We start from the raw sequence: 16,241 nt of genomic DNA, 5'->3' as shown, positions 1-16,241 counted from the left end.
GGTGGAGGTGTATGGATGGTCAAATTTGTTTCGTTTCCTTTGTCTGATTTATATTCGTAGCGTGTGCCCTAATAACCATTTACACACGAAGTCAATCATTCCAAACAAAGTTAACTCCGAAACAGGACATGACATTAGAGTAGTAGACCAAACATAGTTATTCAATATATACAGTCAAAATAAACATAACCCCTCATCTTATACAGATCTATCCCGAACTAACAGGCGGAATAATAGCAACCTCGGCCCCAGGGAGAATAACAACGTCCACATCTTCCTTCACATCAACATATTCGCCATTGAGACTCACTCCACAACTGGACAAGACTTTCTCCACAATCCCGGGATAGTGTTTTTCGAGTTGATTGAAGAGATCTGAGAGGGGGAGTGGTGCCGAGAGGGATTCTGTGTTTTTTGTTGTATATTGGGATGCTGTTGCGAAGTAGTGGATTGTGAATGTGGACATTCTGTCTTGATGGCAGCAGTGGCAGTGGCAGTTTGGGTTGGATATTGGAGTAGGTAGAGTGAATTGATAGACTCGAATGTGGGAGAGAGAGGAAGATGAAGTCAAGGAGATAAATAGAATTGGGCCAATAAGATGGTCGATGCGGGGTAATCAACATAGTCCAACTCATACACTTCCTGAGTGAACTAAGTCAACTATGTATTCAGTGAAAACCTCACTATATGCTATCTACATCTCTAACCCTATACCAACTCTCTAAAAGCCCTAGCCAAATCATTCCTCAAATCCTCCCAATTCTCCAACCCAATACTAATCCTCAACAACCGACGATCAACCGAAGCATCCGACATAGTCCTCCACTCAATCAAAGTCTCAACACCCCCGAGACTAGTAGCATGCTGGAACAGCCTCAACTTACTAGGCAACTCCTTCGCAAAGCGCTCCTCAGTCATAGAGATAGCAAAAACAGGCCCGAACCCATTAGGCATCTGCTTCTTCAGCCAATCCCCCTCAACCTTCTGAACACTAGCATGAAAGATTTCCTTCAGAACAGCCTGCACAGCAGCCGCATCACTCCCAGCCACCGGATCTCTCACACGAAGACAACCATCCAACCACCCAACAAGCCTCGTAGCACTATCACTCTGACGCTGGACGCGGACTTCAAGTGTGCGCAGACTGCGCACACCAAGCCAACTCTCCATATTACCCATAACATTACCAATAAACAGCCGATCGGACTTAAGCTGCGCAGCCCAGTCATCACGCTTCGTAGCAAGAACACCACAGAGCATATCACTATGACCCCCGAAATACTTCGTCCCGGAATGCATAACCAAATCAGCGCCATGCAGGAAAGGATCCTGTAAACCCGGCGGAGCAAAAGTACTATCGACGATAAGGAACGCACCACGGGAATGGGCTTTCTCGGCATAGTGGGCTATATCGAAGGCCGTGCCGTAGGGGTTAACGGGCGTTTCGAGGAGGATGACATCACCCTTTTCGAGGGCGTCCGCTGGACAATCTAGATCTAGTTTCTGGAGGCCCGTGAGGCGGGTGAAGAGGGCGATGACGCCGTGGCAGCCGTGGTAGCCATCGCCGACGGAGATGCGGCGCGGGTTTAGGAGGGTTAGGGCTGAATGGAGGGCTGAGAGGCCTGAGGAGTAGGAGATGGATTGGCCGTGGATGAGGGAGGAGAGGATTGCTTCGAAGCGGGAGGGGTTTGGGGCGGAAGCGCGGGAGTAGACGTGGACGGTTGGGTCACCGGGGGACTACTAGAGTATTAGATGGAGTTGATTTATCTTAGTGAGGTGTGTGGTTCATACGGTGATATCAGCGTAGGGGACTAGGTGGGAGGGATCATCTGAGTAACGGAATGTGGTGGAGACGTGCATTGGAGGAGCAACATCTGTGACAATGTTGAATGCATCGTCGGCGTGTAAGGAACGCGTGGAAGCGCCAGGGGTCTCGCTAGAATGCATAATGCTATGTTCTTGAATTGTATGCACAGAGAAAGGTTATGATATACCAGACAAGCGGGACATCGGGAGACATGAGGGGGATCACGTAATCAGTCACGTGGGTGCGGGATTAACGACGAATCGAGCCCATGCGGGATGGCTCTCGCACGGATCCTGGCAGAGCGGCTCGGAAGGTGGCGCGGGCTAAAATTGTTAGTATGTATCTGCATATGGTGTTGGATAGACTCACCGGCTTCCGTATCGAACGAAATGGCAAGATCGTCGTGTTCGATAGGATACTCGGGCATGTCCAGACAGACAAAGTTGGAAGAAGGATCCTCGTCCTTCTTAGGAAGAGCGAACTTGGCATCTACAAGGCGAATACCGAACTTGCCAGACCGGCTGAATGGCTCCATGAGGTCGGTGCCCTTCAGAACAAAGTTCATACATGTGCCGTGTTGGAAATCGGCGAAGAAGACAAGCAATTGAACGACTCTTTCCTGTCGAACAATCTGGATTCGAGCCAGTGGTGCTTCCCACTTCTTGTAGATTGGTACCACCATCCGCCGGCGGGAAATGGTGAAGGATGTGGCCATACTGGTCAAGTTAGCAAGTACCAAACCCCACATTCAAGTAAACGTACCCATCATAAAGCACCTGGAAGCCAGTGACAGCTTGCTCGAATGCATGGAGATCTGCAAAATTAGTATTGCATGCAACAGTTCGGGGAAAGAACATACCCTGCATCGTGGGGAACTCCAGCCGGCGAACCATCGGCTTCACTGTGATCTTCTCCAGGAAGCCTGTTAATTGATCTGGCATCTCAGGGCGAATAAGGTTATCCGCAAGGGAGAGAGTCAGATCCTGCTGCGCTGAGCGGAATAAACTCATGCTGTTCTGACTATTAACATCCAGGCCGATCTTCAATTCACCAGGGCCTAGAAGAGTTAGCAACAGCACCAATCTTAGAAGTGTAAAGAGAAAACACCGACCTAAGTTAATCCGGTCTGTAACAGAGCCCCATTCGGTGGCGACAAAAGCCCTCAAATGTTCTGATAGAATCGTAGGTCCATAACCATGCTCAACGTAGGCATGTTGTTGGTCAATCACAGAAACACTTCCAGCGGGGAACTGCACATATTTGACAGGAGGTTGGCCACTGACTGGGTCTGCGGGTTGCTCAATGCAGTAAGACTTGATGGGAATGTCCGGTGATTTGAGCTCTCCTTCCTTCGGAACCATGCCGAGAAGAACAGAATGAATACTGGTACGCTCCTCCACCTTGTGGAAAGTCATCAACATGGATCTCTGACGGCCATCTTCAGTGACCTTGAGAAGAAGAGCAGGTGCACCATCCTCCCCGCGCAAAAGACCGAACACGATTGGTGAACCATGGCCCAGGATATGACGAATACTGCTCAAAGTCTTCACCTTGGGACTAGTCAGAACGACAAGTCGGAAGCCGCGGTGCGCATTGCGAGTTCCAGTGCCTTCTGTCACAGTCACTGACCGCTCAAACAAACGAACCCGGCATCTTTCGGAGGGGTCAGGAGGGAATGCCCTGGGTGTACCCGGGTCCATGTACTGGAACATCTTAACAGTATTCTCAAACACAACCGTCTCGCCAGCTTCAGGATGTAGACTGGCTTCCGACTTTTGGGTGTACTTGACAATGTTCCAAAGGGTCTTGAAATCTTCTTCCTTGAACATAACATCCAGCTCGAATCCCCGAGGGAGTTTGACTCGCATGGAGTTCGACCGGACTTGCCAATCCACATCTTCCCAGGTCGGTCCCTGCTTGCGGTCGGATTGAATCAAGATGTTGACAAGCTGACTTTGACTGGTGATCGCCGCACAGACATACCAATCTGCGCGTTCGCGGACAATGGTCAATACACAGGGCATGGCGTATTGCTGTTGCCCGTCATCATCATTAGAGCTCACGCATACTTGTACAAACATGTTGCCATAGCTAAAGTAGCGATTTGTATCGCTCAAAGGCATCATATGAACCAGATTTGGTGTCTTACTAGCGGTATCTGCCAACATCGATCTAGTTGCCGCGCCAGACAAGACCGCAGAAACATCGGGGGCGTAGAAAGGATAACGCAGCCAGATGGTGGTGTCCAACTGAGTAGGGGATCCATCGTCTGAAATAACCGCTGCGAGGATGTTGTTTCGCTTGATGGACATGGAAAGCGACCGAATGTGGTTAGAAAGAACCTGATGCAAATTGAGAAGATCAACCAGCACTTTGTCGCCGGTGGTGCTTGCAACTGCAAGTAGAGCGTCAACGCTCATAGCCCCGTACTTGGTCAGTTCGCTGTGGCCGGGAACGATGTGCTCATTGATCCATAACGCCTTTCCGAGATCAATTACGGCCTGCCTAGCAAAGCTTGGCGGCGACGTTGAACGGGAGCGGGCATATGCTTCCAATCGTGTCTTTCCTCGCAGGAACCACCAAATTGCAGATCGTACCCATTCTGTTAGAGACGTTTCGACTAGCGGCTTGACACTTTCCGCTGCCAGTTGGATAAGACTTTCATATCTCGCATTGTACTCCTTAAATTCATCAAATGCGGTCTCATTGACCTGATTTGCAACGTTGCGTAAAGAATATTTGGGTGGCTGAGGGCTGCGAGATGGCTCTTGTCCTTCGCGACTGGGAGGTGACATGAGATTTGGGGGATGCAATTCCGGGGGTGGTGGGTTAGCGCGTGTTGGCGAGACCTTGCCGGGGCTGCCTGGTGTGAGACTCGGGGGCATGCGAGTGTCAACGGGACTGAGACTTTCTGGTTGGCGATAGGTGACAGGACTTGGGGGATTGCGAATCGAGTGTACAATCGACTTCATAGACAGAGCGACCGACGGCGCAGTTGATGTGACTGACATTGGGGCTGTTTCATAGCCAGATTCCGATGCAGAGATCTCCTTCAACGGCGGTTCTGGGCTGGGAGGGCTGGGAGGAGTGGGCAGATCTTCGTAATCGCCTCCAGGAGAAGGTGTATCGTCCTCATACGCACGGTGCAAGGCACGGCCTTCCTCCGCTGACATCTTGTCGCGAACACGTTCTGCGAACGAGGCCTCTTCGGAATCGCCCCGGAATGATAACCGAGAGCCACTTTCACTCAAAGGCAATGTCGCCAAGAAATCGGCATCCTGAACGTTATGCATGAGGGGCGGTTTCCAACCGGATTCCCCACGGGGGTCCCGCTTAGTGGCAGCTCGCCGGGGTCGCGCATCGCCATCGCCCAGCGATGTGTCGACTCTTAGCGCGGGCAGATTCGATCGCGAGTCTGACGAGTGGTCGCGGGCATTTCCACTCAACGCGCTGCCGCTGATTGATCTCTGGCGGGCGCGCGAGATCTCAATTGTGGGTGTGTCCGACTCGTCACCCCCTTCCCCAATCACGTCAGGGTTTTGATTTGAAAATTCAACCCGTAATCCCTTGCCCTTTCGGGGCTTTGTCGATGGAGGTTGCGTAGTTTGTTGTGAGAAGTCGAATGCGGCATAGTTGTCGCGGGGAGGTGGCGGGGCTGGTTTCGAAGGGACAGAGACATCGTTAGAAAAAGGAGCGCGAGCAACGTTTTGCGGAGGGTTGTATCTCGGGTCGACCGTCGGCGGTACTGGTACTGGTTCTGGCGCTGGCGCTTCCCTGGACGAGCCTAGGAAGTCTGCGATCTCCTGATGCGACGCGCCCTTGTTCTTGCTCTTGGAGAACAACTTCTCTCTCCATAGAGACTTTGTGGGCTTGGGCTGGGGCTGAGGCTGCTCCGGCAGGAACGAGAATGGGTCATCGGGAGGCATATCGAGAAACAAGGTACTGAGTAGATCCAGTCCACATCGCACGATCCAAGGCACGCACAGACAAGGAGACCAGTCCTCGTCAAAGGATCCCCTCCCCCAGCTGAGAAAGGGATCGACAGGGGCTTGATAAGCGATGAAGCCTAAGAAGGAGAAATCCAGAGAAAGGAGGGGTGAGTCCCTGACAAGAGACACTGAGACAAAATAAAATTAGCCCAAAGTCAAGAGATGTGGGGAACAGGGTACGGAGTAGAGGCACTACAGTGCACAATGGGCACATGTGTAGTGTACGGTCAGTGTTAGGACTTACCTCGGAGATTGTAGAGGGAAGTTGACAATGAAGCTGGACCAGCAGCCGTTAAGAACAAGAATGTCAGTATCAGGGGGGATGCGATACAAGTACTCCGCAGGTACCAGGATTGCCGCTGTGGAGCTACACTGGAGGAAGTATCTGGGGGTATCTCATATAACCATGTAACAACCTAAAATCAGTATATTGCACTCTAGTCTCTATTCTACTCTATCCTACTCTACTCTACTCTCCTCTAATAATAACTCCCTCTAAATATACTTAAATATCTCCAGCACAGACAACCCGCTCGTCTCATAGTGAAACTGCACTAAGCCTAATTGGGCTGCCACAAGAGGGGCGGCGGGTCGCTGACGAGGTCTCTTCGCTTTGAGCTTTGTGATCTTCCTATGATATTCGTCCAGTCATTCAATTACATTCTTAGCATGTTCAAGCTCATTTAACTTATAACTTACTGTACCCTTATACATGTATTATGTATTAACGTTAACTTATGCCCGATCTACATGTACTGTACTCACGTACATATGTCCCTTTCTTATCTCCTAGCTCATAGTGGCGCCCTATACTAACCCTAACACCCTCGTGGCTAAGCGCTAAGACATCCCAGCCCTGGTCCCAATCTGGCATCTGATCAGATGCTCGTTTCTGCGGCTTGCCCCTTCGGTCTTGCCGTTGCCAGGGACTCACAAAACAGCATGCATGCCGGATCCCTGTCCTCTGCAAGCCTCCCATTCGCTGCACACGAATATCTATCATGTATATTGTAGATGTATTGGATATGTATGGACTGTACACTCTTTGATCGCTGCAAGCAATATGCATTGAAGCTGCGAGTATACTGTAACTATGCAATGGTCGACACCGCTAGATGATGTTCCGCCCTTGAGTCAATTCTACACCGACATCATCCTTGAAACCACATCTGTAGAATCGGTATAACTGTCATTGCCAGTGTCAATTGACATATAAAGGAAGGAATAGTAGGTTCGGACCACCCCGCATGGATTAATCACCTGTCAGACTTGACCTTCATCTGCCAATGCTTACCCACCTGGCTCCAGAAGTATGTGTCAACTTCATCCCTACAGGCGCCTCCCAAGAGACACATTCTCGAAGCTTCAATGCTACATTTTACATTTTACAATTAGTGACTTATTTCACATTCCCCGCCATCCTCCACCCCCGCCAAGGCTGCCATTTTTAGCCACACATTCCTTGGATACTTAAAGATATATTGCTACTGCCATGGTGGTGACAGGATATGCAAACTAGCCTCTGGGCGTTCATAATGAAATAGCTTGGATCGTTGCGGGTAGTCCATATGCGGAAATCCGGCTTTTTCAGAATGAAGATCTATCTGTAGTCATGAAATATATAGTAACAACAAACTCACTGACGATAGGTGATGAAAGAGTGTTACAATTAAGCTCTGAACAGGCTAACCAGGCCTATCATTCCCTTGCATAATCCCTGCCACCAATGCTAATCTAAAGGGAATATCATATGTCAAGCCTCTGAGCAGTAATACATAGTCATCAGACAACAAGTTACAGCCGACATGAACAGCATAATCCCAATGTCCGCACTCATCGGCAGCAGAGATAACCTTAGAACCGGGAGCTTGAAGTAAAGCACAAGGCTCGATACCTCGACCTAGAAGATGACCACGAGCCGTAAGCGGTATCGCCCCAAACCTCCAACCGTTGTCCCTTGGCCTACCAGCACCACAACCGACCCTAGGAGCAAGTTGTCTCTGAGTATTCTAAAACTTTAGACATGACAAGGATCATTGCCCAAGGTCAAGGTACCCCTTCTGGCTTTACCAAGCGCTGGTATTATTTGGAACTTAAGGAAGAGTTTGTATTCCAGAAGCAAAGCCCTAATGGATGCTCGACAGAAAACTCGAAATCGGAATGGGAATTTCGAATTGTATCTCAAGAGCCTTGGAGTGTATTTTCAACCTCGGCGCACGCTGCTGCGTGAGGCGGATATCGGTCTCGTTGGGTATAGGTCTGGTGCTAGAGTCGTTGGGCTTTGGTCGGGGGTGATGTATGGGGGTTCGGCCGCGGAGGGGAGGAGGTTCTCAGTCAAGCACAGAGTGGATTACTTAGACAGGAGGAGACCATTGTGTCTCTGCTTGTGAATTCAGATCAGCAGTTTGTTGTTCTTGATCATTAAGACTTGATCCTGTGAATTGGGAGATAATCTTCATCTGAAAAGGCATTACAAAATCAGTGCAATGATGCCTGTCCTTCTCTTGAAGATAGAAAGACCCGTTTGCAACCTTGACAGATCGCTGAACCAATTCGACAATCGGTGTCTCATTCTGGGTCTGCGTGACGAGCAATCCGAATCCGTCGTTCTATCCCAAGCCAAACATCTAAGGGTTTGGGATGATTCTGACTTGGTCAAGGTGGCTCGGCGAGAGGGCGATCTGTCTGATCTGGCTCGATTCAGAGGTTGTGATATGTTGAGAAAGAGAAGGGGAAAGGTCGAGATGCTAGAGGGGGCAAGATCGGCGGCTCTCGAGGGAAGGATGATATGTTCTGTGCTTAGGTACAATCATAGGTCTCGTCTGGAGCTGATTTATGGAGTTGGTCGGACTATATCGGCTGTGTTCAACAGAGAAGATATGATGATTGTCTCTTGAAATATCACCGAAGAAATGAGTATGAGTTGAGAAGAATGAAGAACGAGAGTGAAGATTATGAGTACCCATATTACTACTTGGTATTTTGTCTCAATGGACAGCACATTAGGCAACTCAGACATGACCATGTCCAGAGATCTACGAACGCCACGCTATGTCCGCTTTCGACGCGAATGTTTATTTCTCTAGGGAATAGCACATCACCTGTTGAATATCCAGCAATTCAGTATATCTATCCTCACTCCTCTACATTTGATTAATCTCCAAGGCCACAAAGAGCCAAGAAACCATTCCTGTCTATATACGAGCAAGCCCCAAGCCACCGCGCTTGTCTCACCGTAAAACCCAGACTATTGCCGAGAACCCGCTATACCGTGCATAGGGCGCAGGGCATTGGACCCTGGAATTGTGGCTGTAGGCATTTACTCCATCCCCTGATCCCATTCGCCAAAAAGGAATTTGCTGCCTTCAATTTGGGGTCTCTGTGGCTTCGACGCGGTCATCCGAGACAACGCCAGTGCCGCAGGAGAATCTTTCAATAGTTACCTTGGTTTCACGGCATCGCCGACATGTCTTATCCGATCTTGGTCGACATGGAGGCCTTTTTGCTTGGTATTTTTGTGTGGTCACCGATCAACAGTAAAGTGAGACAACCCACCGTGGGACTGAGACCAATTTCCACACAGAATATGCGCATAAAACGCCTATGTACAACGGACAATAGATTAGATGACAGTCCGGAATTTGAATTAGGCGGCCTAAGAGAAACTGCTGGAGATAGAGAGAAGTACACGTAAACTGCATGTAGAGTCTAGTGCCGATCAGGCAAGGTTGGTTACTATTTCCGGGGGGAAGAGTGGGAATAGTGAATATGAATAAGGAGGGACCTAATAACTTAGTAGTTGAGTGCATCTACATATAATATAATATAATACAATAATAAGCTGAGGATACTCCGTGTAGATAAAGCAAATAAGTTATTATTAGCACCGCATACCTCTGATAACTCGAGTAGTCAGCCATCTCCACCGGGCCAGACCAAACAAGGCGCAGCATCGCTTTTTTCCCTTCTCACCTTCTCTTGACTAGTTCTGTTGTGATTCCTATCTGTCCGGGTGTCTCGCTCTTGAAGCGTGCCCATCCTTGTTCTTGATCCCCTCGAACTCGACCCCGGGGTGCATGCGGACTAACCCTGACACCGACCCATTGTCAACACAACGTGGATTCGATCATCTACACAGGGGGTTGACCTCCCCTAGGAGGTCATCCCGGATGCCCGAAGCGGACATGTATCACTCGGAGATTGAGATGGATGAATTTCCAGTCTCCGCTCGACGGACACACGGCTGCCCGCGACAAGCATTACACGTTTCGCAAGGTCGGCCATGGCGCGACACGTCCAAACGCCGACGAACATGGAGCCCGTGGTGGATTGCGCTCGTCTGTCTGATTTCCTTCGTATCCCCCGCCGCCGCAGTCCTATTGGACTTTGAGAACTGTCTGTCGAAAACAATCCTCGAATCGGACCCTCTACAACTACAATTCGTCCCCACCAACGTCTCCGTCGTATTCAACCTCACCAATTCTCTACACCCGCTCAACGTGACGGTCTACGGAAATGTATCGGGGACTGTGTCTCGAACGGCGGACTATCCGGCGATGGATTCTGCGGACTGGACAAATCCGAATTGGACGGACGGGAAGATCGTGGACCTGAGCAGCACGAACTACAAGTACACCACTTTGTTGACGGCATTCAACGTACTGAGTTTTTCGCCTTTCAACAATCCCTCACGATTTCGCGACTCGCTTACGCAAGGCACGCTACCGATGGGTCCAGTCTTCAATTACAACATGTAAGTTATGATTGACTAGCCAGCAACATGGGTTCTAACCATCCATTTGCAGGAGTGATTTGTCAACCTTACACGCATTCTCTGTCCAACATGATATGCTTTCTACCTATCGCTTCGGAACCATCAACCCCTCGTTCACGATTCGATCTGGCGACGCCTCCGCAGCCGAGCTTGCCTGCTTGACGGTGAAAGTCACGCCTGACTTCAGCAAGCCTTTGAAAAATGCAATCGCGTATGTGTCTCTGGTCATACTGCTGCTGGTGGGAATCGCCACTATCTCTGCTGCCATGTATAGTCCTTGGGGCACGACGGATCTGTTTCGGTGGACAAGCAACTATGGCCGCGACGAGGATGTTCTCCGTCTGGTCACCCCCGGCTTTGCGGATTGTCTGCAGTACCTCCAATACGTGGTATTGACAGGTGCCCTTTCATTGGATTACCCGGGTTTCTACCAGCCTGCGGTTAGTCAAGGCGCGTGGTCGACTCTCATGTTCAATCAAAGTTTCGTTAATCCCGGTGGGCGTGATCCGATTGTCGACGGAGTCTATGCCCTCAATGGAACGTACGGCCTGGACCGAATGAATCAGTTGGTTGGGATGCAATCATCTCAGGACATCTGGCCGGGCATGATAATCTGGACTCTGGTCATCTTGATCTGCGTCACGCTGCTGGTGCAGATAGCATTTGGACTCCGATGGCTTCGTCGTGAATTGGCAGATAACATCGATCAGGATTTGCGCGCCAGAAATTTGCCGTTTACCCTGGGCAACATTATCCGCATGGTCTTCAATTATCTTCTCTTCCCTATTGTCTCCCTTTCCTTCTTCCAGCTGGTCATAGCTGGCCAATCCCCCGCTTACAGTGTGGCCCTGGCAGCTCTGGTGATTGTCGTCCTTGTCTGCTTCTCCCTTTGGTTCATCCGAGTCATTGTCTCCACACGACCTAAATCCCACCTTTTTGATGACCTGCCTACGGTGCTTTTGTACGGCCCTCTCTACAACACCTATTGCGATGATGCGGCCGCCTTTGCCGCAGTTCCAATCGTTTTGAATATTGCTCGGGGTGTCGCTGTAGGTGCTTTGCAGCCATCCGGTATCGCTCAGGTAGTCATGCTCGCGATTTGTGAAGTCGTCTCCGTGCTCACACTACTTGCCTTCCGACCTTTCTCCGGTCCTACTCACATGAACCTCTACCACTGTCTCTTCTCTATTGTGCGCTTCTTGACTGTCATTCTCAGTGTGGTGTTTGTTCCGTCTCTATCAGTTTCGGAGGCCGCTCGAGGCTGGATTGGATACTTAATTCTCGTGCTTCATGCCATGGTTCTTATCTTCGGATTCTTCCTCAATGCCATGCAGACATTGATTGAAGTTCTGGCCCGACTTGCAGGTGCCGGTGGAACTACTCGTGGTGGCCTCACCAAGGTGTTCGGTATGCGTCAGCTTTCCAGACGTACTCCACGCCGCGATATCGCTCGACAGAGCATGGGCTCAGAGGCTGCTATGCTCGGACACGCTGATGACCGTCTGTCTGCCCAGTTTGATGGATCGCGTCCTCGTAGTCTCTCTGGCAGTTCCGCTCTCCTTTTGAACCGCGCCACAGGCAGCGACGGCCGAGCCAGTGCTTACTTTGACTATGCCAGCTCACAAGGAGGCTCGCACAGTCGTGCTGCCAGTGGAGGATTCCCCACGCCTACATCAACAGCCTACCCTGGACCCGGTTTCCCCAGTTCACCTAGCAGCAGTACGATGATGGGAATGAGTCCTCGAGATCCCTACTACCGGCCGCCTCGCCCTGGACGGAAAGGTCCTCAAGGTACTGTGTCATTCGAGAAGGGCAAGGCCCCGAGCAAGAGTCCCTCGAAACGCTTCTTATCAAGGTCGCTTCGTCGAGCAGTCCATACTGACGATGAAATCGGAGATGTACCGATGTCCGGCCGTGCAACACCTGTGCCGGCATATCTACCAACAGCGAAGGATGATTTGGAGCTCGATGACCAACGGCAATCACGAAAAGACTACGCTGTTCGTGAGGTCGATTTCTACTACGGCGTCCGCGGTCCCCCGCTCTCACATACCGGCACGCGGAAGTTGAAAACCGGTCCAGCTGACCCCACAGGTCCGGTCTCGTCTGCAACAGGCTGGTTCCGAGGATTATTCCAAGGAAAGACCAAGGATAGCGCCAAGGGATTTGAGGTCGTTCGAAGTGCTCGGGCACCCCCACCTGGTTTGTTCCCGCCCGGTGGGGACTATAACGAGCATTATCAAGATGATCCGGATGCTCCTAGTGGTAGTCACTCTCGCAATGTGTCTACTGGAAATGTTCCCTATGAAGATTTAGATGGCGAGCATGAATCCACACGATTAAGTGGGACACACCCGCCGGTTCTACCGCAGCTCAACACATCAGTGGGCGGCGGTATCGAGCTACCCAGTCGAACGGGATCTCGCCATTCCCAAGCACCCGCCGAGGAAGGAGATGCACCCTCGACATCCCTTCCGGTCGTCACCGAGACTATCTCGCAAGAACAACAGCCCGGCCCGGACAGACGATCCGCTCATTCTGGGAGCCACCTACAATCATCCCCCACCGGCCGACTACCGTTCAGCGATAGTAGCTCACCTTCTCGGGAACGTGGTCTATCCGTGACCTCCACTTCCAGGTCAAGGTCAATAGCGTCCAGCCATGGAACGGGACGGGGCGGCCGACGAGGCGAACGGCCTTCAAGTATGGGTTACGTGGCGCAACACCGCGCACATGATCATATTCACGAAGCCAGCCCGGATGAGCCGTCCTTTGCTGGCAGCTCGGCAGAACTCGTGGATGAAGCTGCACACCACGCAAGCTAGAAATAAATGCAAAACGATGTGTTTTGGACCCGTATATCCCTCGTCCTCTCTCTGTCTCCCTCTCTCTCAACCTGCCTCAATCAACCTCAATATCACTGTCATACTCCCAAAACCGGCGCCATAATGACACGCCTACGAATTTCCTTTCATTCCTGTGTCTACCTTTTGCTTGCTCTATCTAAAATTGCTGCGACGGCGTTTCGATTGTGATCCCGAGGTACACCAAACGGGGACTGGTTTTTGGCCGTCGGTGAACTCATGCCACCATTTTTCTTTGGAGGCTTTGCTTTATCTTTGTTTCTATTTTTTTATTCTTGTATGAATCCTTCAGGACATATCTTGAGATAATAATACGTGAGGATCAGTTTCTTTCTATATAATTCCAGCTTTCTCGAATCTATACATACCACAGTTTCTTGATCTATACTCTGTTCATGATAGACATTATTTACCCTTAATGGTTCAGATATAGCTCAATGTTTCGTTCAAACATGAATGATAGTTGACGCCAGGCTGCGCCAGGGCCTGCGTGGCATTCTGCCTAGTGCCAATGTCATGCAAGGAGCCTGCGGCTATGCGTGAAAGAACTGCCAGCGAAAGATAAGTCGCCGGAGACCGTCGCTGCTTCAAGTAGTTGAGTAGGGCATGCTAACTCACAGCCACAGCGCCAAAAATAGCCCAGTAAACTATGACTGCAATAGAATCACTCCATAGATGTATAACGGAGTATGCGGCTCCCCATAGCCGGGCAGATCGGGCCGAATTTGCCTGTCGCCACCGCCCTCACCGCCCGGCCCCACGATAACAGAGCCAAACATCACGCTGCATCATCATCTCCTTTTCTCCTCTTCTCCTTCAGGGATTTTTATTTGATTCACTTGAGAAACCTCGTTTTCAGCTGCCGGCAGCAACATCACGAACTTGGTGTCCGAGAATATAGTCACGAGACCTCATCATTGCCCAACCACGATCTTGACCCCATGATAAGCATTATCCTCTCACTCTTGGATGCAATCTTCGGCAAAAGGCGTCAACGTCATTGAGGCTGAGCCTGAGATTGCACAAAAGGACTGTCCTGTCTATACATCGATTTGATTAATCGAAATCCGTCGAAATTCCCGCCGTTCAGCCATCGTTCATCCTTATCGCCACCTGGTCCATGAAGACCCGTCGCCCTGACGGCCGAGATTGATCTCGTTGCCTGCGTTAGATAATATCTGGTGGAAATACCCTCGTTTTCGATAAAACAAGGACGATACAATATAATATGCCTGGGTCGAGCACTGCATCATCCAGCCCGACTGAGTCAGGCACGCCGCCGAGGGTGCAGGCTGGCAGAATGAGCGAAAGACCAGAGGCGCATGGCTCTGCCAGCTATAGCGGGTATGAAGGGAGCTCTAGGCCACGAGCGTTCCCTATCTGCCCTGGATCTGATCGTAAAAGGCGGTTGACGAGTACTGGTGAGGATACCAGGCAGTGGTCACACGGAGGGTTGGCCGGACCAGCCCGAGATAACGGGGGAAGCTCCCGCACTGCGTTACCGTATAGGTCTGTTTCGATGGTGATGCCTTCGTCTCGAACACGGAGTTCGATTTCTGCCACGGCTGGCTCTTCATATGCCACCGCCATTGATCTTTCCTCTTCTCCCCCCGAAACGCCTCGTTCCTTTGCTTCTGGGCAGCTTTCCAGGCGTTATACACGCGAACCTTACACTTGGTCAGGCCAACCCATGCCTAGTAGTCCGAATAGCCAGAGCCAGGCTTTTATCGACATGTCGCTCCCAAACTGGCAGGCTGATTCGGATGTGACTGAATGTCCGATCTGTGGGACTGTCTTCAGCTTCTGGTACAGAAAGCATCATTGTCGAAAATGTGGAAGAGTTGTATGCGCTTCTTGTTCCCCGCATCGTATCACTATCCCTAGGCAATTCATTGTCCGCCCTCCTGATTCCGACCCTCTCGAATCTTCACCAGTTCCATCACATCCTCCAGTTGTTGATCTTACCGATGATGAGCCTGCTACACCCTCATCGACCATCAACCCCGCTCTTGGGGGAGGCGAGGAAGTACGTCTTTGCAATCCTTGTGTGCCAGACCCTAATCCAAATCCTCTGGGCTTCGGCAATGTACGAACCGGCCATCGTTCTACTCACTCTCTTTCCTCTACCATGCCCGGCACATTCCAGAATCTATCGGTTAGTTCTATGTCTGCCGTGCCTTGATCAGTTGCTAACATGATACACAGCGTGATAATCACATCCACGACGCTCGCCAGGAACGACGCACTGTGGGCTCTAGTGACCGACCACAGTATCTGGACCAATTGAACCAAACTAGGCGGCCCTCTATCCCCGGGACCCGACAGTTCCGTTCATTTTCCAACCGTGATGCCGGTCTGCCTCGTCGCCCAGCCCCGGATGAGGCCGACTTCTGTCCGGTATGCCGGCGTCAATTCCCACCTCTCAGCCCGGAGCATCCCATTGAGGCCCGTCAAGCCCATACCCGGGACTGCATTGAGAGCTACTTGCGACCAGCTGCTGTGAACCGATCATCACCCGAGCAGGGTCCCCCACTGCCCGCTCCCCCACCTGAAGCCCGCATGCTCAAGTTCGTGGCCACAGAGAAGGACTGTCTTGGTGGGGATGGTCAACCAGCGGAGTGCACAATCTGCATGGAGGACTATGAGGTTGGGCAGGCGTTGGCCCGCCTCGAGTGCCTGTGCAAGTTCCACAGTCACTGCATTGTGGACTGGTTTGATCGGAAGGAGGAATGCCCTGTGCATAAACTATCCTAGATACGCATGGATCTGGCCTGTTAGTAATTTCTGAAATATTTCTTCCGCTGTTG

The 16,241-nt window shown here is 50.9% G+C and overlaps 5 protein-coding genes across 5 annotated transcripts; 2 read left to right on the top strand and 3 right to left on the bottom strand.

Annotated features, from left to right (window-relative positions):
- Window positions 1-208: 208 nt before the first annotated feature.
- On the bottom strand, window positions 209-466 carry N7446_008846 (MoaD/ThiS family protein; the record flags this gene model as incomplete). Its single annotated transcript, XM_058517591.1, has 1 exon — window positions 209-466. One exon carries the CDS (start codon window positions 464-466, stop codon window positions 209-211), a length of 258 nt encoding a protein of 85 aa, XP_058371237.1.
- A 242-nt stretch (window positions 467-708) lies between these two features.
- N7446_008845 (cystathionine gamma-synthase) lies at window positions 709-1,947 on the bottom strand (the record flags this gene model as incomplete). The annotated part of the gene is made up of 2 exons (XM_058517590.1): window positions 709-1,737; window positions 1,792-1,947. 2 exons carry the CDS (start codon window positions 1,945-1,947, stop codon window positions 709-711), a joined length of 1,185 nt encoding a protein of 394 aa, XP_058371236.1.
- A 109-nt stretch (window positions 1,948-2,056) lies between these two features.
- Window positions 2,057-5,733, bottom strand: N7446_008844 (uncharacterized protein; the record flags this gene model as incomplete). The annotated part of the gene is made up of 5 exons (XM_058517589.1): window positions 2,057-2,130; window positions 2,177-2,523; window positions 2,570-2,621; window positions 2,667-2,864; window positions 2,919-5,733. 5 exons carry the CDS (start codon window positions 5,731-5,733, stop codon window positions 2,057-2,059), a joined length of 3,486 nt encoding a protein of 1,161 aa, XP_058371235.1.
- A 4,003-nt stretch (window positions 5,734-9,736) lies between these two features.
- Window positions 9,737-13,792, top strand: N7446_008843 (uncharacterized protein). The gene is made up of 2 exons (XM_058517588.1): window positions 9,737-10,549; window positions 10,602-13,792. Exons 1-2 carry the CDS (start codon window positions 9,873-9,875, stop codon window positions 13,393-13,395), a joined length of 3,471 nt encoding a protein of 1,156 aa, XP_058371234.1. The 5' UTR covers window positions 9,737-9,872; the 3' UTR covers window positions 13,396-13,792.
- A 455-nt stretch (window positions 13,793-14,247) lies between these two features.
- On the top strand, window positions 14,248-16,188 carry N7446_008842 (phosphatidylinositol-3-phosphate-binding ubiquitin-protein ligase; the record flags this gene model as incomplete). Its single annotated transcript, XM_058517587.1, has 2 exons — window positions 14,248-15,589; window positions 15,640-16,188. The coding sequence occupies exons 1-2, from the start codon at window positions 14,663-14,665 to the stop codon at window positions 16,186-16,188; spliced, it is 1,476 nt and encodes a 491-aa protein (XP_058371233.1). The 5' UTR covers window positions 14,248-14,662.
- Between the last annotated feature and the right edge of the window lie 53 nt (window positions 16,189-16,241).

The sequence above is a fragment of the Penicillium canescens genome (assembly GCF_028828765.1).
Source record: "Penicillium canescens strain IBT 15451 chromosome Unknown utg000005l_segment0_segment0, whole genome shotgun sequence".
NCBI classification, from domain to species: domain Eukaryota; kingdom Fungi; phylum Ascomycota; class Eurotiomycetes; order Eurotiales; family Aspergillaceae; genus Penicillium; species Penicillium canescens.
The sequence above is the reverse complement of the archived record's forward strand: the minus strand, read 5'-3'. Positions and strand labels throughout refer to the sequence as shown.

Coding starts and splice junctions, on each gene's coding strand:
- N7446_008843 (XM_058517588.1), top strand. CDS start 9,873: ATGCGGACTAACCCTGACACCGACCCATTGTCAACACAACGTGGATTC. Junction 10,550..10,601: donor CCAGTCTTCAATTACAACAT/GTAAGTTATGAT, acceptor ATCCATTTGCAG/GAGTGATTTGTCAACCTTAC.